The sequence below is a fragment of the Lepidochelys olivacea genome (genome assembly GCF_965140295.1).
Source record: "Lepidochelys olivacea isolate rLepOli2 genome assembly, chromosome: 14".
Taxonomy (NCBI): domain Eukaryota; kingdom Metazoa; phylum Chordata; order Testudines; family Cheloniidae; genus Lepidochelys; species Lepidochelys olivacea.
In genome coordinates this window covers 43310436-43328621 of record NC_140424.1, presented here as the reverse complement: position 1 = coordinate 43328621, position 18186 = coordinate 43310436, and the positions used below count along the sequence as shown (strand labels likewise).

The window sequence follows — 18186 nt, the reverse complement described above, 5'->3', positions numbered from 1 at the left end:
ACTGAAGAGTCTTTAGATGCTTTAAGGTTCACTTGCAAATGTTGCTTAAGGGTTTAAATCCCCTTGGACTCACTTGCCAGCCAAGTTACAAGTACTTTTGTGGAGGACAAGATGTGTATTTTCCCCTAGTTTGAGGGGGGCTGGGTATTTTCCAGCTACATCATCTGCTCAAGCCATGGCGGCGGAATCTAAATAACTGAAATGTATAAAGCCTCACAACTAACGAAAAATTAATCGTGTGATGCCATGGAGTGTTTGCTGTTCCCCTCTTTAATGATTTGCTGTTTACTTCTTTTGTTTTATAAAGTTTGCTATGACTTTGTCAGTCCTATAAGCGAACAGTGTGAAAAACCAACCAACCAAACAAACAAAAACCCTTGTATTTTTTTCCTTCTGTTGTAATTTGCTCATAGTCATGGAGTTTAAGGCTAGAAGGACCCTCTTGTTTTATTCAGTCTCTCTTCCTTCATTCTAACTTAGAGACAACTGAAATTTTTCTAATGAAAAGTTTGTCAGAAAACAGAATTTAGTTGACCATTAACTTTTTTTTCCAGAAACTTCGTTTTCAGTGACTTCATATTTTAGTTTTCTGAAGGGTTTTTGTTTTTTTCCCCCCCAACACAATTTCAGGGGGGGGAAGCCCCAGTGGTCTTCAGAATTTTGTAAATGTTTTGAAATTGTGCTGTTTTTTTTTGTTTCTTCTCTCCATTTTCTGGCTGCCTTCCAACTTTTGCCACATGGAAAACAGTAAATGTTTTCCATGTGGCAAATTAATATTAATATTAATATTAATTAATTAATTAATACTTAATATTACTTTCTGAAAGTAATACTTTCACTTTTAAATGTTAACGTAACACAAAGTATTCCTTAAACGACCCTCCTACAAACCCTTTCTCACTCACGGTCTCGAAGGTGGAAGAAATGGGGAACGAATAAAAACACGTAAGCAGGCAAAGAAAGTTTTGCACTTAAATTGTTCTGTTAGGATGTTTAAAAATGTTTGAACAGGGTTTTTTTTGTTTCCTGTGGAAACTTTTGCAGGACAAACTGCTGCTTTTCCAGCTACTTTCTAGTCTATATTGTTTTGTTTTTATTTTTTCCTCTGGCCTAGCACCATCTGATGGGCCGGATTAGACATTGCAAAGCCTAGGTTTGCTGCAGGGCACCCTAATCTTCTGCTGTGTAGCTAGAGTGGAGACCAGCGCTGGGAGAAAGGTGAGTCAGAAGCAAATTGTGTTTGAGATTAGCTGGGTGACTCTTCCACACTATCCCCACGGGAAACACTCACTGCAAGGATTAAAATGGAGTGGGGGAGCTAATATACTAATCAGTGGTACAAACTCAGTACAGGGGTTCTTGTATAGATTTAATGTATCTAACTCTGTAATTACTTGCACTTGTAATTAAAATAATTAATTAACACTCTGAAGCCCGTGTTCATGAAGATCTGTCCTCCTACAGCCATGGCCTGCGAAGTGCAGCTCTGTGTATGTTCCATGCACATGTGCCTTTGCATGCAGACAAGTTCATTCTGTGCTTACACATGTCCCTTGGGGGTAGCTCTTTCTCTTGTGTATTTCTAAAGCGTCCCAGCACTGACAGAGTGGAGGGTGGCGTTTTCCCAGGCCCAGCAACGGCCCTCCACCTTTGAGAACTTTACCCAAAGCCCGAACCTTAGTCCTGTGTGTCCCTTAATCAAATAGGGGCTTCGTTAATGCCATTTATATCAGGACCGCTTCTCTCTGGCAAATCCATTTAAAGGTACCACGGCAGATTTCACCACGAATCTGATTCTCCTTCCACACCCCACAGCTGTTTCCAGTGTCAGGGGCCGATAGTGAGATCCTGCAGAAAAACAAAGAAAGTCACCAGGGGCATCTAGATCTATCACCTCGCTCCTAGAGCAGGACTTGCTTGTTGTTTAGTAGCACTTGATTCCCCCCGCCTCCCCCCCCCGTAGGGTTCAGATACCTCACCAAGCCTGTAAGGAACTGATAGGGAGAAAGAGAGAGAAACAAACCAACTGTGAAGGGGATTAGTCTTGTTGTTTCATGCACGGCAGGAATGTGCAGAGACAGTGTGGGGGGAAAGGGGTGACAGCTAGTGTAACCCAGGCCTGCTGGGGGTTGTGCCCTGTCCCTGTCTAGTGGCCTAGAGGTTAATGAGTCTGCTACAGCCTCACTTTTAGCTCATGCATCAGAGCAGGGCTAGTCAATTATTTGTTTGCCAAGGTCCAGATTGCTTGGTCAAAGCCTAGCCAAGGGCCGGACTCCAGAGAAACCTTTTTCACGCCACACTAACAATAATAAGTGAACGAAAAGATTTAGCGGTCCGTTCAAAAGCATCTGGAGGTCCAGGTTTGGCCCGCAGTCCGCCTACAGCCTACCCCTGCAGCAGATTCTCATGCGCTAAGCTTCAGAGGTCCCAGGTTCGATCCCACCCGCCAGTGACCAGGCTCTGGCGCCGTTACCCAAGAGCCTCATCAGAACAGAATCTCGGTGGACGGGGATCTCTGTTACAAACCTGCCACGAGGTTGGGAGAGGGCGGCCATGGCTACCAAATTACTTACCCACCCACTCTGCTGGCCTTAGGTGAAACGCACACACCCAGAGTGAATGAGAATAGACTCTGCCCATCTCTCCTCTGCAACTTTGTTCCCTCTAGCTGTCATGGGCTCCCCGAATCCACCAGATTAATTATAAGCCGTGTACTCCGCTTCTGCATAGGGTCTCCCATCAGCCAAACCGTGCCTCGCTTGACAGAGCCTCAAACTTTCTCTGCCCCCCTTTTTTTTGGGGGTAGGTGGCAAGAGCAGGGGGCATGAGGGAGAATTACTATAACTGTTGTGCCTAGGAGCCAGGATCCCATGGTATGAGGCGCTATACGTTAGTTACTAGGTGTATTATAGTAGCACCTTTGCGCATCGGCGCCAACTTCTCCTAGCACTGGTGGGTGCTCGTGCCCCCCTGCCCTGGCCCTGCCCTCCTCCTGCCCCCGCCCTTCCTCAAAGTCCCCACCCCAACTCCGCCCCCTTCCTGCCCCTATTGGACTCCTTCCCCAAATCCCCGCCTCTTCCCCTGAGCGCGCCGCGTTCTCGCTCCTCTCCCTCCCTCCCCCAGCTTCGGCAATCTCTACGGCACAAAACAGCTGTTTCGCGGCAGCAAGCGCTGGGAGGAGAAGCGGGGACAGCGTGCTCAGGGGAGGAGGCGGAGGTGAGTTGAGACGGGGGGGCGGGGTGGGGAGCCAGGCTGCCAGTGAGTGCAGAGTACCCACCAATTTTCCCCCGAGGGTGCTCCAACCCTGGAGCACCCATGGAGTCGGCGCCTATGCCTATGAGCTCCAGTCTGGGAGCAGGACCTGGGTGTGCTAGGAGCTGTACAAACACAGAACAAAAAGACAGCCCTTCCCCAGAGAGTTTCCAACCTCAGTATAAGAACAGATGGAGACAGACCGGGGAGTACAAGGGAACAATGAGATGAAGGTCAATGGATGACATTGCAGGTTGCATGCACACCTATCGCATTGCAGTAAGACTGCCGTTTCAGCTGGAGATGTTGCGATCACTCCTTTTTTTGTGGCTCACTTTGAAAATACGGCCCTTAACATGTGAAGCCGAGGACGAAAGTGACCTTCTAGTTCCAGCCCAGCAGAGGTTTGCATTTGGCCCCACGAACAGCCAGAATGATCAAGTTACAAGGTGATTCCAGACTTAAATTCAAAACAGGAAATACTCACCCTGTTTGATTTAACAGGGAACCATCCAGCCACGTCCAGTTTCTCTTGGAGGTTGTCAGGTGCAGTCCAATCCAAATAGGGTATTTCCCCCCTGTGACGTTATTTATGAATGCCTGTAAAGTGTAGGCCAGGTATACCGATAAATGTAACTGCCCGTAATTCGAAAGAATTTAGGCTCCTTCAGTTGGTTTTGAAATAAATGGATATAAGGAGCCAAAATTACCTTCAAGGATCTAGCCCTAAGTTTTGAAGTTCTGTGCCCAAAAGAAAGCAGAGTATCGGACATGCAGGACCCTAGATACTGTAGCTCTGCAGCTATGTATCTATAACTTTCTATATAGTAATGAGTGAATAGACACAGTTGTGGCACTGAATTTTAGCTGTCAAACTCTTCCAACTACGTCCCCGTGGCGTTTGGAGCGGAACTTTTTTAAACGGTACGCGCACAAAGGGATTTGCACCTCTGTATACACCTCTGTGGACGTGGGCCTTCGTTTACGCTCAGGATTATCAGAAAATGGCCAGTGGGATTTCACTATTTTCACGTGCTCCGTACGGCATCTTAAGCCCAACGCTGGTTTCCCGTGGCAGTTGTTTTTACACTCAATCCTCCGCACTTATCTTCTGGAATGGAATGATTCTAGGGTTTCCTGTGGGTGTTTCCATCCTCCGGAGAACTCTTCTCCCATCGGGGGGAACCAGCTTGGCCTTTGCGAGTCTAACCTTACAGCCCAGGCCTTGGGCTGGTTGAGCTGCCAACGTGACTCTAGACTAACCGATTACCATAACGTGAGTGACTCAAGTGAGGTGAGAGCCTACCCGGTCCAGGGATTAGGATGCTTGCTGTGACTCAGGACCCCTGGGTTCTGTTCCCTGCTCTCCCACAGACTCACTGAGTGATCTTGGGGCAAGTCCCTCGGTGCCTTGGTTTCCCCAGACATACTGAGGAAACTGGGACACAAAGGGAAATTGCCCATCTGTCTATCGGGGCTGATACTGACCCATCTCATGGGGTGTTGAGATTAAAGCATGGGAGGTGGTCAGATACTACAGAATTTGGGGGGTGGGGGGGGAGAGAGGTTAGAAGAGCACTGCATTTTGATAGGTTGAGCTCGACATCTCTCCAGCTGAAGTTCCCACGCCCTACTATTGACTTTACCATCTCACGCTGGTCCTGGGTCACGAGCATTTGAGAGCTCTTCACCGAGCAGTCGTCACGACTCTCGTTCCAGTTTTTGCTGTCTTTAGAAAACCAGTAGCACTTGTCCCCATGCAGCAGCCAGGTCAGGGGACAGAGTCTGCACCCGGGGGCCTCTGGAAGGGGAAATGTAAAGAGTTGAATTTACTGGGACTAAAGACTCAGCAAAACTGTGCAAATGGTTTTGGAGCCTCCCGGCTAAATATGGTAACCAGGGACTTTTCTCTCTTGTAGAATTTCATCTGCTGGGAGAAAAGCCAGAATTGGAATAGCTGGAGGGTTGCAGGTCTAGATAGAGGGGCACCAGCAGAGCTGTGGGATGGGGGCACCCCAGGGCTGGGCTTGCAGGAGCTGTGAGTTAGGCGTGAGGGGCGCTGGCGGAGCTGTGGGGTGAGGAGAGCCCAGGGCTGGGACAGCAGGAGGTTGTGGGTCGGGACTGAGGGGATCTTGGTGGGGGGAAAAGAGTGACAGAAACCCAGATGTGAATTAAGGTCTCCTGAGGCCCTGGACCAGAGGAAGTGGGGAGGCCCTGGTGCTGGGAGTGTGGCCCTGCTCCACCCCTTCCGTCTGCGGTCCCATCCCCATCCCGCCCCTTCTGCCTGCAGCCCCTCCCACAGCCCCCCCCTTCTTCCACATCCCTGCCCCCATCCCACCCCTGGCCCTGGCTCGTTCCTCCCATTCCCCATGGCCCCACCCCTTTCTGTCCTGCCCCCGCCCCTGCTTGCTCCTTTCTGCCCCTTTCCCCCACTGCGGAGCTGCGACCAGAGAAGCTCTGTTCCCCAACTCCTCCAGCCCCAGGGCCACGGTGGGGGCGGGGGGGGAGGATTTTTCTGTGGCCCCCAAATTGGCTGCAGCCCCTAGGCATGGGTCCCCTGGGCCCGTGCGGTAATCCACCACTGCAGGGCTCCCACCCCGACACCTCCCAGCTGTGTGAACGCCCCCCATCAGTAAACCCTGTTCCGAACAGTGGGTCAAATGCCCCCAAACTGCCTTCTCCTGGAGTTCGGGGAGGGGAACCAGCCTCTCAGCCTTCCCTCCCCCATCCTCAGCTGCTGGGACATTTCAACCGCTACAGGAATTGGGGGGAGGGAAGGGGAACCACACCCACCCTGACCTACCCTGCTTCTCTAACCAGTTCCCTTTCCTCTTCCACCCCCATCCGAAGTAAGGGGAAGCTGACAGCCTGCGTGGGAAGGTCTGCTGGCCTTCGAAATAATTGTCATCACGTAGCCTGATCTCCTGTGCAAGGCAGGCTGGAGACCTTCCCCAGCCCGGTAGCATCTGCTTGAGCTGGAGCACGGGATGGGGTTGTTCATTTTTCAGACAAGGTTCAGATGCGCAGGTCTGCAGAGAAGGAGCCCGGAATGGCCCAGATCAGCCATGCTGGCATTCAGGGGAGCTTGCCCGCAGAAACCTTGATGTTGTGGGACCACGCGAGGCTGCTCTCGGCTTGACCCAACCCCGGCCCGGATCTGCGAGCAGCACCCGTGATTTGGGTCACAGGGAGCTCTTCCACGGACGGAGCCGGGCGGGCGGAGGGGAGTTGCGTTTACCTGCTGAGCTGCTCCGGGGGGAGTCGCACAGAAGCTGTCTTAGGTGAGACGCCAAGCTGGAGTTGCAGTCTGTACCATGTCCATTTCTCTCGGTGACCCTGTCGCTCTCGGGGGCCACGGAGGCTGCGCTGGTCTCTGCTTTATGGCAGGCGCCCTGAAAACCTTTATAGCAGCATCGGTGTGAATGATTTAGGGTTGGAATGGTGAGAACACGGGGTTGTAATAGACCAGGGATCTCAAACGCAAATCACCACAAGGGCCACATGGGGACTAGTACATTGGCCCGAGGGCCGCATCGCTGAAACCCTTTCATACAACGATACACAAGTATAGTCAAAAATGAAGAGTAATATAGTATGCTCTTAAAAGTCAGCGTATGAACTTTCTTAAAACTGTAACGCGAAGAGGGGTTTTAATAAAATATAAACACCTGTAACTATTCCTTATGTGGTCAGTAACACTGATGATGATCTCTACACTAACAGTCTATCAACATAGCTGCAATGGCAGGAACTTTTTAAAGTAACTATTCATACAAAATGCGTTGCCACTTTTAACCAACATTCTTCCCAACTACTCACAGCAAAGAATCACACATGCTGAACTTCATACCTCAGACTGCTCGTCTCGTCCATGAGGCCCCGCCTCTTCCCCGCCCCCATTCCAACCCCTTCCCCAAATCCCCACCCTGACCCCGCCTCTTCTTCGCCTCCTTCCCTGAGTGCGCCGCATCTCTGCTCCTCCTCCCTCCCTCCTGGAAAGTCCTAAGCGCCGCCAAACAGCTGTTTGGTGGCGGGAAGCACTGGGATGTAGGCGGAGGAGCAGGGATGCAGCGTACTGGGCGGGGGAGGGACGGGAGCTTGGCTGCCGGTGGAGTCAGCGCCTATGGTGGGCCGCAGGAAATAATTCTGTGGGCCGCATGTGGCCCGCAGGCTGCATGTTTGAGACCTTCTGTAATAGACTATTTTTGAGGGTCTATTGACTGGTACGGAGTGCGGGGGCAGATATGGGGATAGATAGATAAGGTGGTGTGGGGGAGAGTGGATGGATAGATAGATAAGGTGGTGTGTTGGGGGTGGATAGATAGATGGCTGTGTATGGGGTTGGATAGATAGATAAGGTGGTGGTGGGAGGGTGGATGGATAGATAGATGGCTCTGTTTGGGGATGGATAGATAGGTAAGGCGGTGGTGGGGTGGCTGGATAGATAGATGGCTGTGTACAGAGATGGATAGATAGATAAGGTGGTGGTGGGGTGGCTGGATAGATAGATAGATGGCTGTGTACAGAGATGGATAGATAAGGTAGATAGATAGATAAGGTGGTGTGTCGGGGGGTTGGATAGATAGATTGCTGTGTATGGAGATGGATAGATAGGTAAGGTGGTGGGCGTGTGGATGGATAGATAAGGTAAGGCAATGTGTGGGGTGATAGGGTGGTGATAGATTGATAGATAATGGTGAAGGGACAGATAGACAAGGTGGGGTGGGGGGATAGATTGTTAGATAAGGCAGCATGCAGGGTGCTGGACAGATAGAGAAGGCGGTGCGGGAGCGGGATAGATAGTCAGATAAGGTGACATGGTGGGGGACAGATAAGGCAGTCTGTGTGGGGATTAATAGATGGCTAGATCATTCATTACAACATTCAGGTCCATTTCACATTAGCAAAGGGAAAGTTGTCCTGAATGAGTCACTTGAATGGCATACGTCAATGTTATCTTGTTCATGTGACATGTCCTGCCTGGGTGAAGTATTGAGTCATCTCTTAGCAACTGGAATAGAATCCTAAATTGAGTTCCTGCCCCATGGTTACAGCATTAGCCTGGGACCTGGGAGATATCCCTGCTCTACCAAAGGCTTCCTATGTGACCTTGGTCAAGTCATTTTGTCTCCGTGGGCCTCAATTTCCCCATCTGTAAAAGGGGATAATAGCTCTGTCTCACAGAGGATTAATTTTAAGGTTGTTCAATGTTCAAGATTGCCTAGTGCTCAGGAACTTGGGTAATGCGGGCCTGAGGGAGAGCAGCACTGTGGAGGGACACAAGAATGTGGGATACCTCGCTGTACCCCCAAACAAGTGGATGGGTGGCCTCGAGCTACTCACCCCAGACGCTCAGGGCCATCATAGCTCCCAGCAGGACGACGTTTGCAGCCCAGCTGACCCTCTGAGCTATCTGACGCCAGCGGGGAAAGTGATGGCATTCTGTAAGAGTGATGGCATTTTGACTAAGCACTCTCTGCTAAGGTTAAGTGAGCTAATAATAATTATAAAAGGGGCTGGAGCTTAGTTAGCTCCTGCTGGTTCAGTCTGTCTTTAAAAAAAACCTCCAAACTGAGACAGGTCTCCCTTATTGTGATAACAGAGACCAGTTTGTTAGACAGAAATATGCCATGCTTCGGAGCCCCCCTGTGACTGTCTAGCCAGAATGTTGCATTGTAACTTCTGGAACAATAGAACTGATGAAGACTATGAATTTTCAACAAAAACAAAACAATTTGCCCCAACCCCCCATCACCAAAAACTGAAATATTTTGATTTGGAAATGTTGCTTTATTTCCTCGTGGGACTTGTAGTTCAGGTTCCTTCTCATTCTCCTCTGTAGGCCAGGCTCCTGGTTGGACTACATCTCCTATGATACCCTGTGGTCTCCTCTGTTGGGGGGGAGAAGATGGGCATCAGGGTGTCCCTGGGCCCCGGTGCATCATGGGAGATGTAGTCCAGCTGGGGAGCCCACCCATAGAAGAGACTGGGCACATGAAGAAACTAAACTGCAATTCCCATGTGGCACCAGGGCAAAGAGTTTTATTTTCAGGCATTCTGTTTTTTTAACCAAAGAACCGACTTACGTTTTCTGCAGAAAGCAAATGCTGCTTGCAAGCAAAAAATTATCTAGCCGAAAACCCAATTTTCCATTGAAACTTGACTCAACAGAAACATTTCAACCAGTCCTCCCTGTGAATTAGTAGCACACAGGCTTACACCTCTTAGGCCTTCGTTGTCTAATATGACTCTAGATGGTCTCACCGTCCATCTAAATAATGGATTCATTTGTACTCCTGCTATGTTTCATGCCTCGATATCTACCACCCACATTTTTTCCTGCATTACCAGGCCAGTATATATTCTTATCAAAAACTCAAGGATGTGTTAAATCTTGTGACGCAGGCACCAGCTCGCAGCTCTGACTGGTAGCAGTCCAGTCACTTGTGGAAGAAAGGAAGAAACGCACAGGCACTAGTCGGCCTCATTGCGGTCTTCGCTCCTCTTTGTGCTCTCTCAGCCTGTGACCTACATGAGGCTCAGCACAATGCCTGGGGTGTGAAGTGAGAACTCTGTGGGGAAAGGCTACAGAGATGAACGGCCAGCTGTCACTGAGCTGAATTTGTTGCTGGTTTAATTGTGTCAGTTTAGTTTGGTGTCAGCCCTGATGGGAACGCTGGGTGAATACTGTTACCAAAAAAAAAGAGCAACCTTTACTCTCGGATGTATTAGCTGGAGCGTTGTAAGCAAGACGCGAGGAGTATGGTTCTGCTCTACTCAGCACTGATAAGACCTGAGCTGGAGTACTGTGTCCAGTTTTGGGCACCACGCTTCGGGAAAGATGTGGACAAACTAGAGAAAGGCCAATGGAGCGCAACAAAAATGAGTAAAGAAAACAGGACTTACGAGGAAAGATTAAACAAACCCAATTTTTTTAAGTCTGGAGAAGAGAAGACAAAGTGGGGACATAACAGACGTTATGTACATAAAAGTTTGTTGTAAAGAGGAGGGTGATGAATTGTTCTCTTTAACCACTGAGGACAGGACAAGAAGCAACGGGCTTAAATTGCAGCATGGGAGGTTTACGTTGGACATTAGGAAAAACTTCCTAGTTGTCAGGGTAGTTAAGCGCCAGGGACCTGGGGAGGGGAAGTTGTACAATCTCCATCTTTCGAGGTTTTTAAGGACAAGTTAAACGAACACCTGTCAGGGATGGTCTAGAAAATACTTAGTTCTTCCTCAGTGCAAGGGACTGGACTAGGCGACCTATCGCGGTCCCTTTCTGTCCTACATTTCCATGAAATTCTGAAGTCAGTGGGAGTTCTGCTATTGACTTCAGTGGGGCTAGGACGACACCGTCGGCCGTGGGGCAGGGTTAAGGCCATGCAAAGTGAATGCTACTCCACTTAGGGGGGGTGGGGGGGATGAGAGCTTTAACGGGCCATGCTGCCCCTAAAGTGAGGGATAGTGGCTGAACAGGAGTGGATGATTCATTTTTGCCTCTGGTAGAGAGCTCTGGTATGAAATTAATTTGCCCCCTTGCAGCCTTCAGCTGGGGAGGAGAGGCAATAAAGTGGGGTCGATTTTGCCACCCTGGAGGGGGACGGGAATTCCCCCCAACCCCAGGAGGGGGTTTAGCTGTTACAGGCAGAGCTGTGTCATAATGCACTGCGGGAGGTTTGTGGGGATGTGTTAATGTGACCGATGCACTTTGAGTATTGGTCACACACAAGAGAGAAGGAGAGTGATTTCTCTCTATCCTACGGAGAATCGACCACCTCCAGCAGTAGACACTGGAATCATTACCCCTCGTCTCCTCTTGCCCCCGACCCCCAGCAGATCTTCCATGTCTTCCTGCAGCGGACGCCCCCAATCTCTCCACCTCTCTCTGTACCTCCTCAGCCTCTGCCAGAATCTGGTCCCAGCTACCCTAGGGCAAATACAGAGTAAAGCAGTTAACTGAGGAGAGTCACTCCAGATTTACAGTGGAGTCACTGAGACCAGAATCCATCCCTGACTGCACTGACTGCAGTGGGGGTCGCTCCAGATCGACTAAGATCAGACTCCAGCCCTGAATCTATTGATGTCAGTGGGGTCACTCCAGATTTACAGAAGAGGTCAGAATCCGGCACTGAGAGCTCACTCTGGATTTGCACCGGTCTAACAGATGAGAACCTGGCCTTAATTCTATTTCTGTTAATGATTCAATATTTGTGTTGTAGTCATTCCTAGTGGGCCCCTCGCACTGAGCGCCGCTGTACGCACACGGTAAAAGAAGAGCACCTAAGATTTTGCAATCTAGTTTAAGAGACGATGTTACAGGGGAACAAATCAACAAGACCACTCAAGGCTCCCGCTAAAGTAACCAAGAGCTGAATCAGTAAAACACTGAAATCCTAGTCCTCCCAGATTCTCGTGCTAATTACTGCTCATCCTTCCCCAGACATGCCCATTGCACCTCTTTCTCTGCTCCTCGATTTGCCCCCATCTGTCCCACACACAAATCCCATAGCGAAACCTGTACATTTCCTTTCTTTAACCAGGTTTCAGAGTAACAGCTGTGTCAGTCTGTATTCGCAAAAAGAAAAGGAGGACTTGTGGCACCTTAGAGACTAACCAATTTATTTGAGCATGAGCTTTCGTGAGCTACAGCTCACTTTAACCAAGAATCCTTAGAGGTCCTATCCTACAACTCGCCTACGTTCAGATCAGTGTGTAAGACTACAAGCGGCCATGAAGGGTTCTGAGACACATCACTATTCAGCAGGTTCTCAGAGCGCTCTCTATTGTGTTAAAGGATTACAGATCCCAATCCAGACCCATGGGCCAGTGCTTCACCTGACACTGAGCAGAATCAAGGTGCTGTACAATCTCCCTTAAAACTCCCCGTGCTGCGGCATGCCTTAGAAATACAGTATCACGACCATCGTGAGAACATAGGTGGTAAAATGCACTTACTGAGGTGGTGAGAAGGTTGGGGTCGGCTGGTGAGGGACGAATCTCCACGGATGTTTAAATCAGCATAGACTATTTCCCCAGCCATGGCTGGTTCAGCCGAAGGCGAGTGCACGCCCAGGGGCTGGGGCTCTGAGAAAGGGGCAGCTGCTTCTTTATATGCGAACGGAGACAGGTGACTCAGCCAACATCAGGAAGTGGTATCAGGCAGAGGCTGCTCAGTGTTTTTTTTCCCTACCTTACTGAAGGCTAATGAAGACACCGACTCCATATTCTGCTCTAGGGTGATTATGTTGCAGAGCCAGAATTTTTGGGGTGAAAGCATATTATTACGTTCATGGCATATCCAGAGACAAATTAGATGAAAAACATAAAATATTGTTGATGGAAGATTGCAACGTAACAGGACTTTAATGCTGAGAATTTAAAACGATGACACATAAGAACCCCAAAACAGCGAGAGACAAAACAGGCTGCTCCCTGAGGCAGAGAGGCACAACTCAACCCCACCTTGTGCAAAGTCAGTGCTTTTCAAACTCACTGCTGAGACCCATATTGCAGGCTTCCCTACACAGTGCCTTAGCCCGCCAGCAGGACTAGGAAACCCCCGGAAAATTTTAAGTGATAGTTTTCAGAGTAGCAGCCGTGTTAGTCTGTATTTGCAAAAAGAAAAGGAGGACTTGTGGTACCTTAGAGACTAACCAATTTATTTGAGCATAAGCTTTCGTGAGCTACAGCTCACTTCATCGGATGCATGGCTGTAGCTCACGAAAGCTCATGCTCAAATAAATTGGTTAGCCTCTAAGGTGCCACAAGTCCTCCTTTTCTTTAAGTGATAGTGTAACCCACACACCATCTGAGTGTGGTGTTCTGTAGTGGCACTGAGACCACTTAAAGAGAGAGATAAAAGGAGTCTGCTGTACGGCCTTAACTAACAGCCAGTCGGCTTTTAGCTCAAGCACTAAGATCCAGAGGTCCCAAGTTTGATTCCGCCCGCCGACGACTGAGGGGGGTCTGTCGGTGTTACAATAGCATATAATTTTTTTGCACAGGTTTCGATACCACACAGATCATGGCTGTTCCTGCACCATCAAGAAGCCGCTGCCTTTTGTGTGGGAAACAGGAGCTGTGAGCGCTCAAGGGATGAGCCACACAGTGGGCAAAGCAGGGAAATGGTTTGACAATCATGCTGGGCCTGGCATTCATAAGGTGTCAGCTGGCTGCGGCCATCTGGAACCGAGGCACCTCCAGCCCTGTTCGCCACAGCTGTAAGAGAGACATACGCTTGGTTTGATGTCTGTGGTGATCATGGCTGAGTTCCCCTTTGTGGGCTCTAGCAAAGGCTACTCGGCAGGAGGCTGTGAAGATGCGGGTGCGTCTCCTTTAAGCAGGCTGCTCGGCGGGCAGACTGGGGGAGTTTCCAGAGAGGAAAGCCCCTCTGGGCAGCACAGCATGTCTTCAGTGAGGTACGGGCTCCTCCTGAGCCCTGCCTCAGTCAATGTACACCTTAAAAGGCCGTGAAAGTTTTGGGGAAGCTGAAAATGGGGCTGAAGAAAGATCCAGTTTCTTTCAAGTTCCCCAAACCTTTAAGAAGCTTCAAGGAGACAGGTACCCCCAAACTCCTTGGGAGCCCTTAAACTGCTAGGGGAAGCCCAGTCCAGAAGCCCCCTCTTTCCAGCCGATCATCCTATATCACCTTCCCTAGCAGCCCCTCCTCCGTCCTTTGTCTTTGATCCCAAGTAAACGGGTCACCTGGGCCCTCTCTCTTCCGGGGCCCTGTCTCTTCCATCCTTTGTTCCCCACTGTCTGGAACTGTCTGGTCAGGTCACCCAGGGTCTTCTCACCTCAGCCCTTTGTCCTCCCACTGGCCAGAACCGGCTGCCCTTCCAAAATGAGGTGGGCCTCTTGGTCACCAACCTGTCGACTGAGGCCTGGTCGAGGCTCCAAAACTAGATCGACCTTGCGACCTCCTTCAGGGATGTGAAAACCTGAAGGCCTTGGGTGCCATAGTTAGGTTGACCTAGCCGCTGGTGTGGATGCAGCTAAGTGGCTAGAAAAAAATTCTTCCATCCACCTAGCTCCTGCCTCTTTGGTGTGTGACCGCCCGCTCCAAGGCCCTACCCACGCACCTCCCTGTCTCCCCGAACCCCGACCCTCACGCCGCCCATTCCTCCCGAGGCCATGCCCTCACACCGCCCCTTTCCCCAAGGCGCCACCTCTTCCCCCATGACTCCTCCTCCTCCTGCTTGCTTCTTTCCACCCCCTCCCCTGTGACTTGCCCTTTCAGCCAGTAAAAAGTGGGGGGGCCATGGCCCCCTGCCCCCCTCATCCCGTTCCGTGCCCGCAGTGGGGGCTGAAAGCCAGGATTGAGGGCACCGGCAGAGCTGTGAGGGGGTTGGCCAGAGCTGGGATAGGCGGGGGGCTGTGGTTTGGGATAGAGAGGCCTCCACAAGGCTGGCGGGGTCGGGGGGGAGGCCAAGCCCTTAAGCCGCCCAAATCTCACTGGCATTCAGAAGCCTGCCCTAAACTCCCTCTGTCTTCCTCCGAAGGAGCCGGTCTGCCAGGGCATCACTGCCCACTGCTGCCAGTTCATTCCCCTCGCTGCCCAAACCATTTGTTTTCCCAAGTATTTCAGGGGTGGGTAGGACCCCCACCCCCCGGGGCCAGATCCATGGATGTTAGACTTTCAAGAGCTAGGCCCAAGTCCCTGGCTTCTGACCCTCATAGAATCATAGACTATCAGGGTTGGAAGGGACCTCACGAGGTCATCTAGTCCAACCCCCTGCTCAAAGCAGGACCAATCCCCCATTTTTTGCCCCAGATCCCTAAATGGCCCCCTCAAGGATTGAACTCACAGCCCTGGGTTTAGCAGGCCAATGCTCAAACCACTGAGCTATCCCTCCCCTCAGCCGAAGAGGAGCCAGTGGCCTGCAACGGAAACGGTGATTTCCTTAGCTAGCCGAGTTGAGTCCCGAAATATTATTTTTAGAGCGGCCGGCCGCCCGCGCTCTGCTACTAGGCCCGTTTCTGTGCTGTTGTTTATTGGGCAGCTCGACAGGAAATTGCAACCCCAAAAACGTCAGCACGGGGATCAAATCCCACCTCGCGCCGGGGCTGACTTGATGCCTGTTTTCCTGTGCCCTGCAAAAGTAAGGGTGTGTTGGCGGCTTTCGAAATGGGCCCCGCTTTCCAGTGCTGCTCGGGGAGAGGTAGCCGCCAGGAGAGCGCTAGGATACACAGGGCATAGGCAGCGACCACGGTCATAGAGTTTAAAGCCAGAAGGGACCCCCGGCCCATCTGCTCCGACCGCCTGTGTGTCACAGGCCACCGACACCACCCAGCACCCCGCACACCAAACCCAACACATTACAGCCCCCCCCCCCCCGCCCAGGAGACTAGACTTTTTTGTGCCACAGGCAGAGAACAGGAGGGACCCAGGTGTCCAAGGCCCCAGTGGCAGGGAAGCGATGAAGTGAGACACACCCAGATAATCCTGGCAAGTGACTCGCACCCGCTGCATACATGAATAAAACAGCATTTAAACACAATCTGCAGGAAGCAGCTAAGGCCGAAGGAATCCTAGGACACTCCCATCCGAGAGAGAGTTAAAGCTTGGGGGGGAAGGGGAGCTGGTTTCCTTACACGATCACTGTGGTCTATGATTTAACTTTCTTTTCAGATCACACAATGCAACGTTGCCTCTTTTGGGCCAAGCGGTTTGCCAATATTTGGAGCTCTAGCCGCTGCTGGACACAGGAGCGACACAAGGTCCCGCACCAGCACCCAAACCTTGGCCCAGCCCCTCATGGCACCCCTTCTCCCTGAGGCCCCGCCCCCACACTGCCCCTTCCCCTGAAGCCCCGCCCATGCACCGCCCCTTTCCCCAAGGGCCCGCCCCTGCTCGCTTCTCTCTGCCCCCTCTTATCCCCGTCGCTCACCCTTATGGCCAATAAGAAGTGAGAGGGCATAACCCTTCCACTTTTAAAAGTGGGATGAGGCCATGGCCTCCTGCTCCCTCCGCCACCGTTCCAGCGTCCCTGGTTGGAGACAACATGCTTGACTAGAGGGATCTCAGGTCTGATCCAGTCTGGGATTCCTACTGTCCTTCTGGTCGATTAAAACCTTTGTGGTGTTGTTGGGAGGGAGGGGGAGAGACCTGATCCCAGGTGAATTATGGGTCGGTTACCAGCTGACAGCTCACGTCTTGCAGGAGAGGGGACACCCAGTCTGATCTCAGTGATCTGGGTATAAATTCGGAGTGGTCCCACTGCAGTCAGTGGAGTCTGATCTGGATTCTGATCTCAGTGACCCCAGTGTAAACCCAGAGTGACTCCAGTGAAGTCAGTAGGGCTGGATTCTGATCTCAGTGACCCCAATGTAAACCCAGAGTGACTCCAGTGAAGTCAGTAGGGCTGGATTCTGATCTCAGTGACCCCAGCGTAAACCCAGAGTGACTCCAGTGAAGTCAGTAGGGCTAGATTCTGATCTCAGTGACCCCAATGTAAACCCAGAGTGACTCCAGTGAAGTCAGTAGGGCTGGATTCTGATCTGAAAGACCCCAGTGTAAACCCAGAGTGACTCCAATGAAGTCAGTGGGGCTGGATTCTGATCTCAGTGACCCCAGAGTAAACCCAGAGTGACTCCAGTGAAGTCAGTAGGGCTGGATTCTGATCTCAGTGACCCCAGTGTAAACCCAGAGTGACACCAGTGACGTCAGTAGGGCTGGATTCTGATCTCAGTGACCTCAGTGTAAACCCAGAGTGACACCAGTGACGTCAGTGGAATGGTTCTGAATATACCCCATTGTGAGAGCAGCATTTGGCTCAGTGAAGACGGTGAAGTGATTGCTCTGGATTTACACCAGTCTAATGGAAAGCAGAATTTGGCCCGTTGCAGGGCTCAGCCAGCTGCTGATACCGGAGGCAAGAGCACTGCAGAGTTTCTGTTTCTTTTACACGCTGGGGAAATCCCCATGCACTTGATCAGGCCAGGGTCCTGCTCCCACCAGGGCTCCTGGTGCATCAGGGGTTTCCCAGCCTGTGTTTCCCCCTGGAAAGGCGACGTTAACCCCTGCCTCGCCAGTGACCCCATCACTCACATTTCGCAGCGCTGATCCGCTCCCTTGGCCCAGGCTATTGCTCCGCTCTACCAACGCAAGCAGGCCTCAGTATTGGAAGGGGAGAAAGGGCACATGTATGTGTCCCTTAAACTAAAGGCATGGCACCGGGGCAGACGCTCACAGGTGGGGAGCATGTGCCTATTCATTGATGGGCCCGTTACCTGCAGAGAAGGGCTGTACCCTGGAACTCCTGCAATTAACCAGCTTAACTCCAGGGAGAGCAGGTGTCCCTGAAAGCCAGGAACATCTCCTGGTTTCTGTAATGCCCCCAGCCATGCGCCGTCGAAGGGGCCTGGCTGTGCAACAAGCTTCCAGAGGAGACCAGACACAGCGGGCATCTGCCCATCTTCAGGAGACACTGCAAAGCTACTCCACCATAAGTGAGGCTCAGAATGTGAACACCCCGTTTATTCCCTCCAAAAACAAAAAGACCCTCCCTCGAGCAGGGTTCTGATCCCATAAAGGGAGAAGAGCCAGAGACACCGGGAAATCCACTAGGGACTTTGCTGTTGATTTTTCATGGAAGGTGCCCAGATACCATGGTGATGGGCAGCAGGATGGAACTCACTGGGCATGTCTACACTGCAATAAAAAAACCAGCTGCACCGAGTCTCTCAGCCCAAGTCAGCTGACTCGGGCTCGAGGGGCTGGGGCTGCGGGGCTATAAAACTGCAATGTAGACATTTGGGCTTGGGTGGGAATCTGAGATCCTGCCCCCTCACAGGGTCTCAGAGACCAGGCTCCAGCCCCAGCCCGAACATCTATACTGAAGTTTTATAGCCCGGCAGCTGGAGCCGCCTGACCTAGGCCATTCACGGCCGTGCCACGGGTCTTTTGTGGCGATGTAGATGTACCCTCAG

The 18186-nt window shown here is 51.3% G+C and overlaps 2 protein-coding genes across 2 annotated transcripts in view; one reads left to right on the top strand and one right to left on the bottom strand.

Annotated features, from left to right (window-relative positions):
• The window catches only part of LOC311530393 (C-type lectin domain family 2 member B-like), a 48439-nt gene that overhangs the window by 25452 nt on the left and 4801 nt on the right, over positions 1-18186 (top strand). The window lies entirely within an intron of this gene.
• On the bottom strand, positions 1725-12295 carry LOC311531307 (killer cell lectin-like receptor subfamily F member 1; the record flags this gene model as incomplete). The annotated part of the gene is made up of 6 exons (XM_084648552.1): positions 1725-1848; positions 3740-3852; positions 4899-5053; positions 6491-6652; positions 8596-8694; positions 12211-12295. 6 exons carry the CDS (start codon positions 12293-12295, stop codon positions 1725-1727), a joined length of 738 nt encoding a protein of 245 aa, XP_084504678.1.